At 37.7% G+C, this 12,756-nt stretch overlaps 1 protein-coding gene across 1 annotated transcript; it reads left to right on the top strand.

The window, feature by feature from the left end:
• Positions 1-4,635: 4,635 nt before the first annotated feature.
• LOC137032454 (E3 SUMO-protein ligase ZBED1-like) lies at positions 4,636-8,378 on the top strand. Its single transcript, XM_067404217.1, has 3 exons — positions 4,636-5,634; positions 6,243-6,841; positions 8,198-8,378. Exons 1-3 carry the CDS (start codon positions 4,636-4,638, stop codon positions 8,376-8,378), a joined length of 1,779 nt encoding a protein of 592 aa, XP_067260318.1.
• The last annotated feature ends 4,378 nt before the right edge of the window (positions 8,379-12,756 follow it).

The following is a 12,756-nucleotide window of genomic DNA, read 5'->3' on the forward strand; positions in this document are numbered from 1 at the left end:
TAGTGAACTAACATGCTGTCGACACTAAATGCCTGAGGTAAATGTTATGCTACGTGTAAGATATTATTCTCAAGATGATTTTTTGATGTTTTTCTGTGATTTGAGAGATTACATGTAAACGTGTTGATCAATCGTCTCTTCTTCTTGTGGTGCACTTTTCACTGGATGAACGGTTCTCATTGCGTAACCGTTCCATTCAGTGCCGATCCGGGCCAGCTGGTATGGTTACGGTTTCATTTTCCACTGTGGGGAAAAAAATACTATGAATACTATCCCTATTTCATTTTGTTTTTTTTTAAGACAATTGGTTTACATGCTTTAAATCAAGCCTAATTAGATTTCACAGTGTAATATTGTTATACAGTTGTAGTTATTTGTTCACTTCATAATATTCATGTTCATTTCTTACTGCTCATGCAGTATCTCTGTCAGCATCGGCAATGGCTATTTTTCATTCTATATCAGTATCAGGACCTAGAGATCTGGATGCAGTTTGAAAGCAGCAGCGGTTTTTAGTTCTCACTGTGGTAATCTCGTATCACTACAGTGTTTTGTATTGCAGCATTAGTGTGGTAATTTGGACACATTATTACAGCAGTTTTTAACTGTAGTTCAGGTGTGGTCATCTGGATACAGTAGAAGTGCAGGTTTTAGTGCTTCTGTGAGTCGTTTTACCACACTTGTACTATAGTTAACTGCAGTTGGTGTTCATCCAGTAACTCTGCTGTACTGTATTGAGAAACCACAGGTTGAAGTTCTGGGAACTCAAACTAACAGCTTTCAATTCTATTTTCTAAGTGTCTGTGTGTTAGCAAGCGTGAATTCTGGGTAGTGAGTGTGTGAATGACGTCAGTAACAAGTGTCTGTATCATGAGTCAAGTTCTGGGTGTGAAAAAAGCATCATTTAGAAATAGTTTATACATTAGTTTCATACATTTTAAATAGTTAATATGTAAAAAAAAAAATAGCAATAATAACCCAATAATTCTCGTTTGCATATTGAGTTGAATCTGCATTTTCATGGTTCATAGCCTATCAAGAAAACACAGGGATGTTATGTGACATAAATGGATATTGAACTTCCAGTGACTCTTCACAGGTCAAAAGTACTGTAAATCATAGGTAGGACACTGCATCTTCATCCTCAGGAACAACATTTTGTGTAATGTTTCAGTCCCACTTTATATTAAGTGGCCTTAACTACTATGTACTTACATTTAAATTAATCATTCGATACAATGCACTTATTGTGTACATACATGTTTTTACATTGTACTTATATTTTAAAAACACCTGCATGTAATTACATCTGTAATTACTTTATGTAATTACATTTATAATTAAAGCTGCAAGCAGCGATGAAAGGGCCCTCGCACCCGGGCTCACCGCCATCCGTTGGCCTCAGAAAAACAGCGAACAGTGGGCGACATGCATGTGAGCGAGTAAATACAGGAGAATTATGGCAAAATCATGTAAAAGTGCCACACTTCCTGCTGCCAACAGGTGGCGCTATAGCTAACTGAATATTGTCATATAGATGTCTTTAGGCCAGGACTTTTATCACTCATGTGAAGTTTGGGGCAGATCAGACATAGTATGCCTGAGTTACAACAGCTTCATCTTTCATGGCGAAACATCAGACTTTGTCAGTCCGCCACGGACACGCCCTTCAACGAAAACTCAAGATCAAGGTCTTAAGATTAGACTGACCAAAAATGACATTGATCTGATTAAATCTCTAGGAGGAGTTAATCACAGTGTAAAACATGTCATTTCCTGTTGCCCCCAGGTGGCGCTATGACTGTAACTGAATATTGCCATAGAGATGTATTCAGGTCAGGACTCTAATAAAACATGTGAAGTTGTGGCAGATCAGACATTGTATGCCCGAGTTACAACAACTTCCTTTTTCATGGCGAAACATCGAACTTTGCCAGGCCGCCACGGATACGCCCTTCAGTGAAAACTCTAGATCTTCACAATTTAACGTCACAAAGGCCTTTAGATTACACTGACCAAATATGATGTTGATCTGATTAAAGCTCTAGGAGGAGTTCGTTAAAGTACAACATCTGGAAATGGCAAAAACTGCCAAAATTTTGTAGAGAAAATTCAAAATATCTCACTTCCTGTTGGGTTTACAAACTTTGCACCCAGGGGCTTTTTTGTAGGTATTGGGCTGTTACATCTGTCTACCGAATTTCATAACTGTACGTGAAACGTAGCACGAAGGGCGCTTAATTGAAATTTTGTAGGTGGCGCTATCGAGCCATTTTGCCACACCTAATTCTGAAACCCATATCAGATGTAAATTTTCACCACTTCTGACGCGTGTGCAAAGTTTCATAAGTTTTTGAGAACGTTTAGGCCCTCAAAAATGCGATTCATTTTGGAGAAGAAGAATAATTGGCTGAGCAATTCCAAAAGGGTCCTCACACCATCGGTGCTCGGGCCCTAATTACACTGTTGACCCATCCCTTACACCTTACCCCTACCCTTAAACCTACCCATACCACCAAAGCTTTCCCTAACCTTACCCGTATCCCACCTCAATAGCAGCAAAAGTGTTTTGCAATTCAATATGAACCAAATAAGTACATTGTACTTATTTTTGATGTAAGTATATAGTAGTTAAGGCCACTTGATATAAAGTGGGACCAATGTTTCTTTTCACACTTCACCTTGGGTTACTGTCTCTTTAAACCCATATAGGGACACATTTGTGTGGTAATGCTTCATGTGGTGCCAGAGCTATACAATGTGGAACAATGTATTGTTAACATTCCCTTGCTTTGTACAATCACAGAAACTTTTATGTGCTGTATTTGTTTCATTTTAGGGGAAAATCAAATTCACGAGTTCACACTTACAAATAAATCAGATAAATTAATAGTATGTGTATTTGGTGTGCTGTCTGAGGAGAGGACTCAGAGCTCGGTATTTGGCCCGAACCCAGAGTACTGCCCCCGTATTCTGGTTTAGGAAGATAACCAGGCGAGTGTGAGATTTGGTAGGAAGATAAGCGGGTGAGTGTGAGACGGGGTGGTGGAGGGATGCTGAAAAACTGTGTATTTATAATGTCCTCTACTTATGCTGATTGGGTATACATGTTGATTACTAATTGCTGACAGCTGGTTGGAATGACGTGATGATTGAAAGGATCATTTAAAAGCACTCCTCCCGAATTTTGTTAATAAAACTTCATGTGTCAAAATTGTTGCCAAGTGCAGTTTTCCCATTGGATTAGGTCACTTTTAAACTTTTGTTGCAGATTGATTTTTTTCCCCTCCACAGGTGAAAAGTCTAAGAAGTTGCATAAATTGTATTTGACTGAAAAGCTTGTATTGAAATATTTTACATTCTAACAATTATAAACCTGAACTCGAAGTGAAGTTTTGTGAAGGAGGGCCACTGATAAGAGCCTCTGAGCTGTGGTTATAATCACTATGATAGTTTTCATTTTGCATAACACTGACTTATAGCTCTCAAAGCCTATTTTGGTCAAAGTGATCAGATTCTAAGATTATTTCTCCTGTTTTTTTTTTGTTTTTTTTTCTTTTCTCTGTTCGTCACTCTGCTTCTGTTTTTTCTTGTTCTGATCATTGCTGGACTCTCATTACTGTTTCTCTGTAAAAGCATCAGTCAAACTGTCACCACCTACAGGCTGCTGCAACAAAACAAGCAAAATACAGATATTTGATGATATATGAAAACATTTACACAAGACTTCAGTGTTGAAATGTGATATAATGTCATTAATTTAAGATGCTTGTTTTTATCTAAATGTAATACAACACTTTTCACGATTAGTTAACCTTGAAAGCTGTAATAGTAAAAACGCGCTAAAAGGGAGAGTAATGCCGCGTTCCAGGCAACCCGTGTTTTTCCAACCTTCTACCCATGAAAGTGCACTGGAACAGCAGTCAAAGCTGTGACTTCCCACCCGTGAACTCGTACTAGATCGGTGTACTCCCAGTTACGGGTTCTGATGTCACATAGCCCGCGAAACAACAATGGCAGCCCCTACGGATGCGTTGTTTATGCAAGTGCACGGTAAAATAACATAAAATAAAAGGTATAACAGCTTATCTTGCCTTATGCGCCATTTTCCTCCTCTGTTTCCCTCAAATAAGCAAGGAGAAAGCACCTTTGGTGATAGAAATGATTGTTAATGAGTAGGCCTGGGACGGTTACCGCATTACCGCAATACCGCGGTCACGTGACGCCTATCGCGGGTCTAAACCTGTAACCGTCATCACCGCACAAGAAAAAAAAAAAAAACATTGGCCTGCACATCTGAATGCCTTCGGCAGAAGTCAAATGAGCCTAGATTAATTCCAAGATTACAGTGAGATTAATCTAGATTAAAAAATGTATCTATGCACCTCTAATAGGCTAATAGCATTCCATTTGTATTGACTATTAGGCCTAGAGTACCTGTGTAATGTCTTGTAGCCTATATATTGAATTTCATTTAATTTTACTAAAGCATAAAATACAGGCGGATGACTCATGAGAAAGCCAAAAAAGCAGTACCTCAGTTTTTAATTGCACGTGCTTATTCTGCTTAACACAATTCTCTCACGTGGTTGCGCAGCCAACAATTGCGCATTTAAGCTACTATTCCATCGAAACATGGCAGAGAGGGCTAACTTGGTGGCAAAGCCAAATGTCACGTCGCCAATATGGGCACATTTTGGCTTTGAACCTGATGAAAAAGGACTTCCAGGCAATTTTAATGAGCCCATTTGTAGAATTTGCTACAAAAAGATTCTGGTATCACGTTCAAATACGTCCAACCTGAGGACGCATCTTCGAATCCATCATCCGGCAACATTTGCTGCCCTTGGGAGCACAACAAGTGCTTCGTCTGAAGATCGGCCCACAACCTCAGGCCAGAGACGACAGCTGGGCATCGCAGACTCGTTTGCTAAAGGGACTAAGTACCAACGCGACAGCCATCAGTGGCAAACCCTGACGGATAGTGTGACTCGCCTCCTAGTCGAGGAACAGTTGCCATTTAACTTAGTTGAGAAGCCAGCCTTTAAGGCGATGCTACAGGCCTTCGACAAACAATATGTCCCCCCTGACAGAAAATACTTTTCAAAAAAGGCAGTACCAGAGAAGTATATGAAAATGAAGGACAGTTTGACACGCGAGTTAAAGGACGCTGACCATTTTTCTATCACAACAGATATGTGGTCAAGCGTTAATATGATGCCCTATATGAGCGTGACAATTCATTACCTGAACACCAACTGGGAGCTGAAGTCAAGGTGTTTGGAGACATCCTTCATGCCAGAAAGTCACACAAGTGATAACCTCTCCGAGGCTCTGCGATCAGCTCTTAAAGAATGGTCTCTGGATGAGAAGAGGTTGGCTTGTGTCACTAGTGATAACAGAGCAAACATTGTGGCTGCAGTGAGAAAACTTGGATGGGGATGGCTACCATGCTTCGGCCACAACCTCCATTTAGCCGTCACTAACTCCATGAACGCAGAAAAAGAACACACTGCCCGGGCCATGGGTTTGTGTCGAATGCTTGTGAACGCTTTCTCCCATAGCTGGCAAAAGAAACAACGGCTTCAGAAAGAACAAACTGAGCTGGAACTGCCTCAGCACTCCTTAGTACTGGTAAGTTTGAACTCTCTTCCAACTCTGTTTTTGGAAAGATTGACTACAAATAGGCTAGGCCTGCGAGATTTAATTCAATATAATCAATAAATAATCTATTGTAGGCAATTAAACATTTAAGTATGTGATTCTGAAATTCCATTTTCATTAAAAGGCCATCGAAAAAGATATCCAGGCTTACAATCACGGCAGTGTGTGACACTTTGTTAAATTAAATAGCATTCGTTAAATTATAGCCTTGTACCACACTGAGACCAAAGCGCACACGAGATATAGGCTAAATAAATATAAATATGTAAAAATATATAATATAAATAATATTTATATATATTATAGATTTTTAAATATTTATATTAATTTAGCCTATATGTCTACATATTTATATTACTCTATATGCCTTCGTTAAATAGCCTTCATTAACCACTGAGACAAAAAAGCGCACACGTATCTATATAAATATTAATATAGCTAAACATGTACAAATATGTAATATTAAATATAAATCATATTAAATATAATTCATATATTATATAAGTAATATAAAAATATGTAAATTTAAATAATGTTAAAGCAAAGTCTATCCTAAATGTGTTTTAATTTGTTCACAGGATTGCCCCACCAGGTGGGGAACAAAGCAAAAAATGATTGCGCGCATTCTTGAACAAGGCCCTGCCATTCGGAGGGTTTTGGATGACCGGCGCACACAACACCTAATTCCGACGTGGCAGGACATGGAGGTCATGGAATCGGTGAATGCAGCCCTGAAAAATGTTGCCGATTTCACGGATGCACTGTCTTCTGAGCGAGCAGTGACTGCATCCTCTTTGAAACTGGTGCTGCAGCTAGTCACCGAGGATCTGCTGCTCCCCGCTGAGGAGGACACCCAATTGACGCGCAACCTGAAAGAAAAAATGTCTGCCGTTTTGATGGAAAAATACAGTGCACCCTCAACTCAACAGCTATTGGCAAAGACCGCGTTTGTCGACCCTAGGTATAAGGACATTGACATTTCTGACGAGGTGAAGGATGAGCTCATGGAGGAGATGATGAATGTCCCCGAAGAGCAGCGTGATGACGGTGATGGAAAGGGAGCAAGTGCACCCAACCCTCCCAAAAAACCGAATCTGGCTGACTTACTTGGGGGAAAAAAAGAAAAAACATCTACTCCGACCCCCAAGAGAATTTGTGTAGACACAGAGATCAGAAGGTATTTGCAGGAGGAAGCCCTGGATTCCCACGCAGACCCTCTTGTCTGGTGGCGGGACAATAGTGTCCGATTCCCTCTGCTTTCCAAAGTAGCCAGAAAATATATGACCATTTGCGCTACAAGCATTCCCTCAGAACGTGTGTTCAGCGCTGCAGGTAACATCGTTACGTCTTTCAGGGCCTCCCTTAAACCTGACCAAGTGAACATGCTAGTTTTTCTAGCAAAAAATATGAAGGCTGGGATGTAAACCATAGCGCCTTTCGTTTTGCCAGCACTTTTTTTTTCAGACATGATTTCTGTTCTAAATGTTCTTATTCTAAATGTGAAATAATAAATGTTAAATAAACGTGTTCCTTATGCTCAATTGCCTTAGCCTCTGTTTGCGGGGTTTGCAAGCCTGGCCCTTTAATGCGCACACATAAGGTTGCCAGTGCAGGGTCCCTGAGAATCTGTTCATTGGCTAAATGCTGGCCCTGCACAGGCAGCCCTCACTTAGCCTCCAGGAAGCCTTACACTGCAAAAAATGCTGTTCTTACTTAGAATTTTTGTCTTGTTTCTAGTCAAAATATCTTAAAGTTCTTAAATCAAGAAGCATTTTCTTGACAAGTACAAATTATTTTCTTGTTTTCAGGAAAAATAAATCAAAATTAAGTACTTTTTTCCTTAAAACAAGCAAAATAATCTGCCAATGGGGTAAGTAAAATAATCTTAGTCCAAACTGAAAACAAGATTATATATCTTATTCTTGGTTTGAAATAAGATTATTTTGCTTACCCCATTGGCAGATTATTTTGCTTGTTTTAAGGAAAAACTTACTTAATTTTGACTTATTTTTCCTGAAAACAAGAAAATAATTTTTACTTGTCAAGAAAATGCTTCTTGATTTAAGAACATTAAGATATTTTGACTAGAAACAAGACAAAAACTCTAAGTAAGAACAGCATTTTTTGCAGTGTAGTGCTGTTTTATTGAAAATAATAAAGTTTGAAATCACTGTTGCACCGTTACACCCAAGTAAAGCAAGCACTTACCTCAATAATGGCATCTTCAATCTTTATTATTTTCAATAAAACAGCACTTCCTGGAGGCCAGGTGAGGGCTGCCCATGCAGGGCCAGTGCTAAGGGGTCAATGTTTTGCCAATGAGCAAATTCTCAGGGTTTGCAGGGTATGTGCTTGTTTATAAGTTCCTGAACAGCTTGCATTTTTCTTTTCTGGGCGTTTACGCAAACATGAATTCTGGGTAGAGGAATGACATCAGTAATCATTAAAAGACATGATATCAAGTTCTGAATCAAGGGTAAAAAAAAAAACTTTAGAAAAAATTAGTTATCCCTCCATTTTATTATTGTTTTAGATACATACGTTCCAAAACCAAAACCATCATCATCATCATCATCACCACCATCACCATCATCACCATCATCACCACCATCACCATCATTACCATCATCACCATCATCACCACCATCACCACCATCACCATCTACTACAACCTCAGGCAACACATCAGTGACTTTCAGTATGTTTACAGGTGACCTTGAGCTAAAATAAAGTAGTCAACATTTGAAGTGGATCAAAAAAGTTGTCCTAAGAAGAAGGTTTTAATCCATTTCAAATGTTGACTACTGTATAAACGTACAATCTGATACTTGGCTCAAAGTAAACAGATTCTCAGATTATTATTATCTCTTGTGTTTTCAGGCCCTTCTGTGATCATCTCTGTGGTTGCTGCAGTTCTGTCCATCATTGGAACCTTATTAAAGTTATTCTGTAAATATTGTTGTTGTAAAAGGTAAAACTCTTTAACTTCTTTAGATATAGAAACTCTCCATTTATACTGAGTTTAAAACACAAAGATTTGTTTTTCCAATTTGAATCTGTTGCCACCTATTGGCTACAACTAAAAAATACAGATGTTTGATGATGTTTGAAAACATTGGCAAAAGACATAATTGTTGAAATGTGATATAATCAGATTACTTAAAGATGCTTGTTTTTATCAGGCGGTGATTCGTCATCTCAGACTGGACCAGGAAAACATGAAGTGGTGAGTCCAGTTACTGTATAAAATGATATTAATGTCTAATGCCTTCCATCCTGATGATCTTCAGAGCTGTAAATAATTCCTCAGATTTATCACACCGGTTCCGGTTATGATTTAGTGACTCTTATTTTGATTTTCATTTCATTCCATGGTTCCTGTTTTCTTAGTTCCTTAGTTTTTGTTTCCTTTATGATCATTCAAGATTCATGATCTTTATTGTCACATGTACTAGTACAATGACATTTTTACTTTGTTTACTCCTCACAAGAAAGACCAGGTAGAAGAGGAACAAACATATAACAAGTGGTTTAAAGTAATTGAGCACATGTAATTAGTTCCTGTTGTTTTGGATTTAGATGTTGATATTGCTACACTGTAAAAAAAAATCCCGTTAAAAAATGGTAAATTTTTGGCAGCAGGGGCGCCAGAAAATGTCTGTTTAAATACAGAAAAATACTGTCAGAAAAAAAACATAGATAAACTGTAAAAAAAATCACATGAAAAGACAGTAATTTTCTGGCAGCATGGGCGCCAGAAAAATACCATAAAATAACGGAAAATAACTGTTATTTTAAGACATTTAATAAGACATTTTTTTGTTAATTAACGGTATTTTTCTGGCGCCCCTGCCAGAAAATGACCGTCTTTTTACAGGATTTTTTTATTGTGAAGAACTCATGTTGAAGTAACAGGGTTTATAACGTAATGTATCAATAGCACAACACAGTTGTTAGATTCAAATGACGTCAGTCCATTTCATAATGCACACAAAACAATCAACCAATATCCATCATCAGATAGATTTTGTTTTAGCTTTCTTTACTACTGCAAATGTGTTTAACAAACACACTTTCACAGCAGCCAGAAAAGAAGAAATATACGAGGAGTTAAGAGCCCAACTAATGGAACAACTATTCACCATTATGGTGACTTCAAATGAAACACATTAGAGTTAAACCTCTGCTAATTCTCAATAACAACCTTTGTTGATGTCTAACATAAAGTCAATCTGGTTAGTAATAAGTGAAGCTGGGGATGCTGTTTGCAGTGGTGTAAATTAATATGATAGTTTCTTCCTTACATCTGCTATAATACAATATGCCATTAGTCCTGAGAGTATGTACATTAGTTAATAAATACAAGGATCCGCAATTCATATCAGGTTGTCCTGATGGACTAGTGGCAGCATTATCGTTTAGCATGTAAGAGGTTCTGGATTCGAACCCAGCAATGTATGATTTTTTTTTTTTTCTCATTAAAACCAAAGATGTTCATTAAGATTGTATATCAAAAGCAGGGATACGTTTATGTGTAGCTATTTTGTTTTGTGATTTCAACCTAACAGAGAGTCTGCAACAGAGCGATAGATTGAAGCGCTCTTGCCTGTTGCGCCTCTGATAGCAGCGACAACGAGCACTCAACATGATTTCAAAAACAACACATTCTAGCGCCAGATTATGGAGGACCAGGGGTGCCACTTAAAAATAAAAAGAAGAATCAATTAATTAATTTAATAATTCAAACATAAAAATGTATATAAATTAATCACTTTTTATATGGGCAAATTAATAGACATATTTAAAGTTGTTTATTTAATTCCTGTTTTTAAATGTAGTTTAATAAAACAATAAATTTTAAAAATCTTTTTTGAATGTATAAATAAATAGACAAATTTGAAATGGGATATTTAATTCATTTTTTAAAACGTAGATCAATAAAACAATAAAAAGTACATTAGTAAATCATTTTAAATGCGCATTTAAATCGCTTTTTTAAAAAGAATTTGGTGAATGCTTTTCTTTTCTCTATTTACCAATTGCTTATCTTTGTCGGTTTGCCAAATGCTTTATTTTATCCATTTGTCAATCGAGTGGTAAAATGCCATTGGACAGTACACACGTGGGAGCAACCAATCAACTTTAGCCTCAATTTGAAGAGCCAATCCTCTCTCACTTGTAACACTCACTGTCATTAGACAGTTAGTACGGTGACCGGGAGGGGACATGTTCGGTTCATTTAGTTTTGTCGTGGCCACAACATATAAACTCGTGGGAACGTGATAATATGTCGTGGCCACAATATATTAATTCGTGGGAATGGCCACGAGATCGTTTTGTCGAGGTAACGACATCCTTATGCCGTGGCCACGCGATGTAAAGTCGTGGCCTCGAGATCATGTTGAGGGAACAATATATTTTTCTCATGGCCACGAGTTAAATGTGTAAACAACCTGCGCAACCATAGCAACCTGGAACTATCACAAATGGACAATACCATAATAATATTTTTAATTAAGAATGAAAAATAAGGGTGGTATATATATATATATATATATATATATATATATATATATATATATAGCCTCACTATATATATATATATATATATATATATATAAAATATTCCCGTAAATGAACTCCTTGTAAAATTCCCGTGCGCCTACAGAAATAAAATAAAATCATAAATAAAGCTTTCATAGGTTATATAAAATAATAAACAAAATATTCCAAAATAGTAACACATTTTTTAAATTTAAACACTGAATTAATTTGAATGCTGTCACAGGCACGAGGGGCTACAAGTGAAAACAGACGCTCATTTACAAAAATAGGCTACAGAAATACAGTCATAAAAGAATATTAATTAGATAAATAAATATGGGAAATGAAGGGGAAAATAAAGCAAATAAATATACACAGGGTGCGATTTGTAGGGGGGGGACGGGGGGGATTTCCCCCCTTCTGGTCTATGTATCCCTGCCTCTGCTGAATTACTTTTATCCCCGGTGGGGATAAAAAAAATATCCCCCCTGGGTGATGCTACTCCACAAACCACCAACAGAGCATATAAAATACCAAAAATAAAAATATTTTTTTAAAACATCGCCAAGTAAAACGCTGCGTTTATATAGAACTGTCTCTTTACGACCACAACAAACGCGCATTCCGACTTCGCCTCAGCGCCAGGCGCAAGTCAAACGAGCGCGGAAAAGGTGCAGGTGACAACGAGTGAGCTTCAGTTGAACAACAGTGAACTGCAGTCAGATGATGTTAGTAAAACTCAGAAAAATTAACACGACTGTCCAGTCAGCCGTTACACTGTGCTCGTGGCTCGCACTCAAGAATTGCATGTGCAAATGCGCCGGCGCGCTGCATAATTACTTTATTATAGCTTAAATAAAGCGCAAAAGAAACTACGAGCAATGACCGTCGGTGTTCTGTTAAACATTGATTTATAAACTTAATTCGAATGCTGTCTGCAACATCGCGCGCAATACAATATAATATGCACTATGTTAATATAATAATGTCTTAATTCCGTTCTTTTTCTTAATTAAAAATATTATTATGGTATTGTCCATTTGTGATAGTTCCAGGTTGCTATGGTTGCGCAGGTTGTTTACACATTTAACTCGTGGCCATGAGAAAAATATATTGTTCCCTCAACATGATCTCGAGGCCACGACTTTATATCGCGTGGCCACGGCATAAGGATGTCGTTACCTCAACAAAATTAATATATTGTGGCCACGACATATTATCACGTTCCCACGAGTTTATATGTTGTGGCCACGACAAAACTAAATGAACCGAACATGTCCCCTCCCGGTCACCGTACTAACTGTCCAATGACAGTGAGTGTTACAAGTGAGAGAGGATTGGCTCTTCAAATTGAGGCTAAAGTTGATTGGTTGCTCCCACGTGTGTACTGTCCAGTGGCATTTTACCACTCGATTGACAAATGGATAAAGAAAAGCATTTGGCAAACCGACAAAGATAAGCAATTGGTAAATAGAGAAAGAAAAGCATTTGCCAAATTCTTTTTAAAAAAGCGATTTAAATGCGCATTTAAAATGATTTACTAATGTA

This window comes from Chanodichthys erythropterus, chromosome 12 (genome assembly GCF_024489055.1).
Source record: "Chanodichthys erythropterus isolate Z2021 chromosome 12, ASM2448905v1, whole genome shotgun sequence".
In the NCBI taxonomy this organism is placed as follows: domain Eukaryota; kingdom Metazoa; phylum Chordata; class Actinopteri; order Cypriniformes; family Xenocyprididae; genus Chanodichthys; species Chanodichthys erythropterus.

Excerpts from the sequence above, each read along its gene's own strand:
- LOC137032454 (XM_067404217.1), top strand. The coding sequence starts at position 4,636 with ATGGCAGAGAGGGCTAACTTGGTGGCAAAGCCAAATGTCACGTCGCCA. Across the intron at positions 5,635-6,242 it reads CTCAGCACTCCTTAGTACTG|GATTGCCCCACCAGGTGGGG; the intron begins GTAAGTTTGAAC and ends ATTTGTTCACAG. Across the intron at positions 6,842-8,197 it reads GTAGACACAGAGATCAGAAG|ATACATACGTTCCAAAACCA; the intron begins GTATTTGCAGGA and ends TTATTGTTTTAG.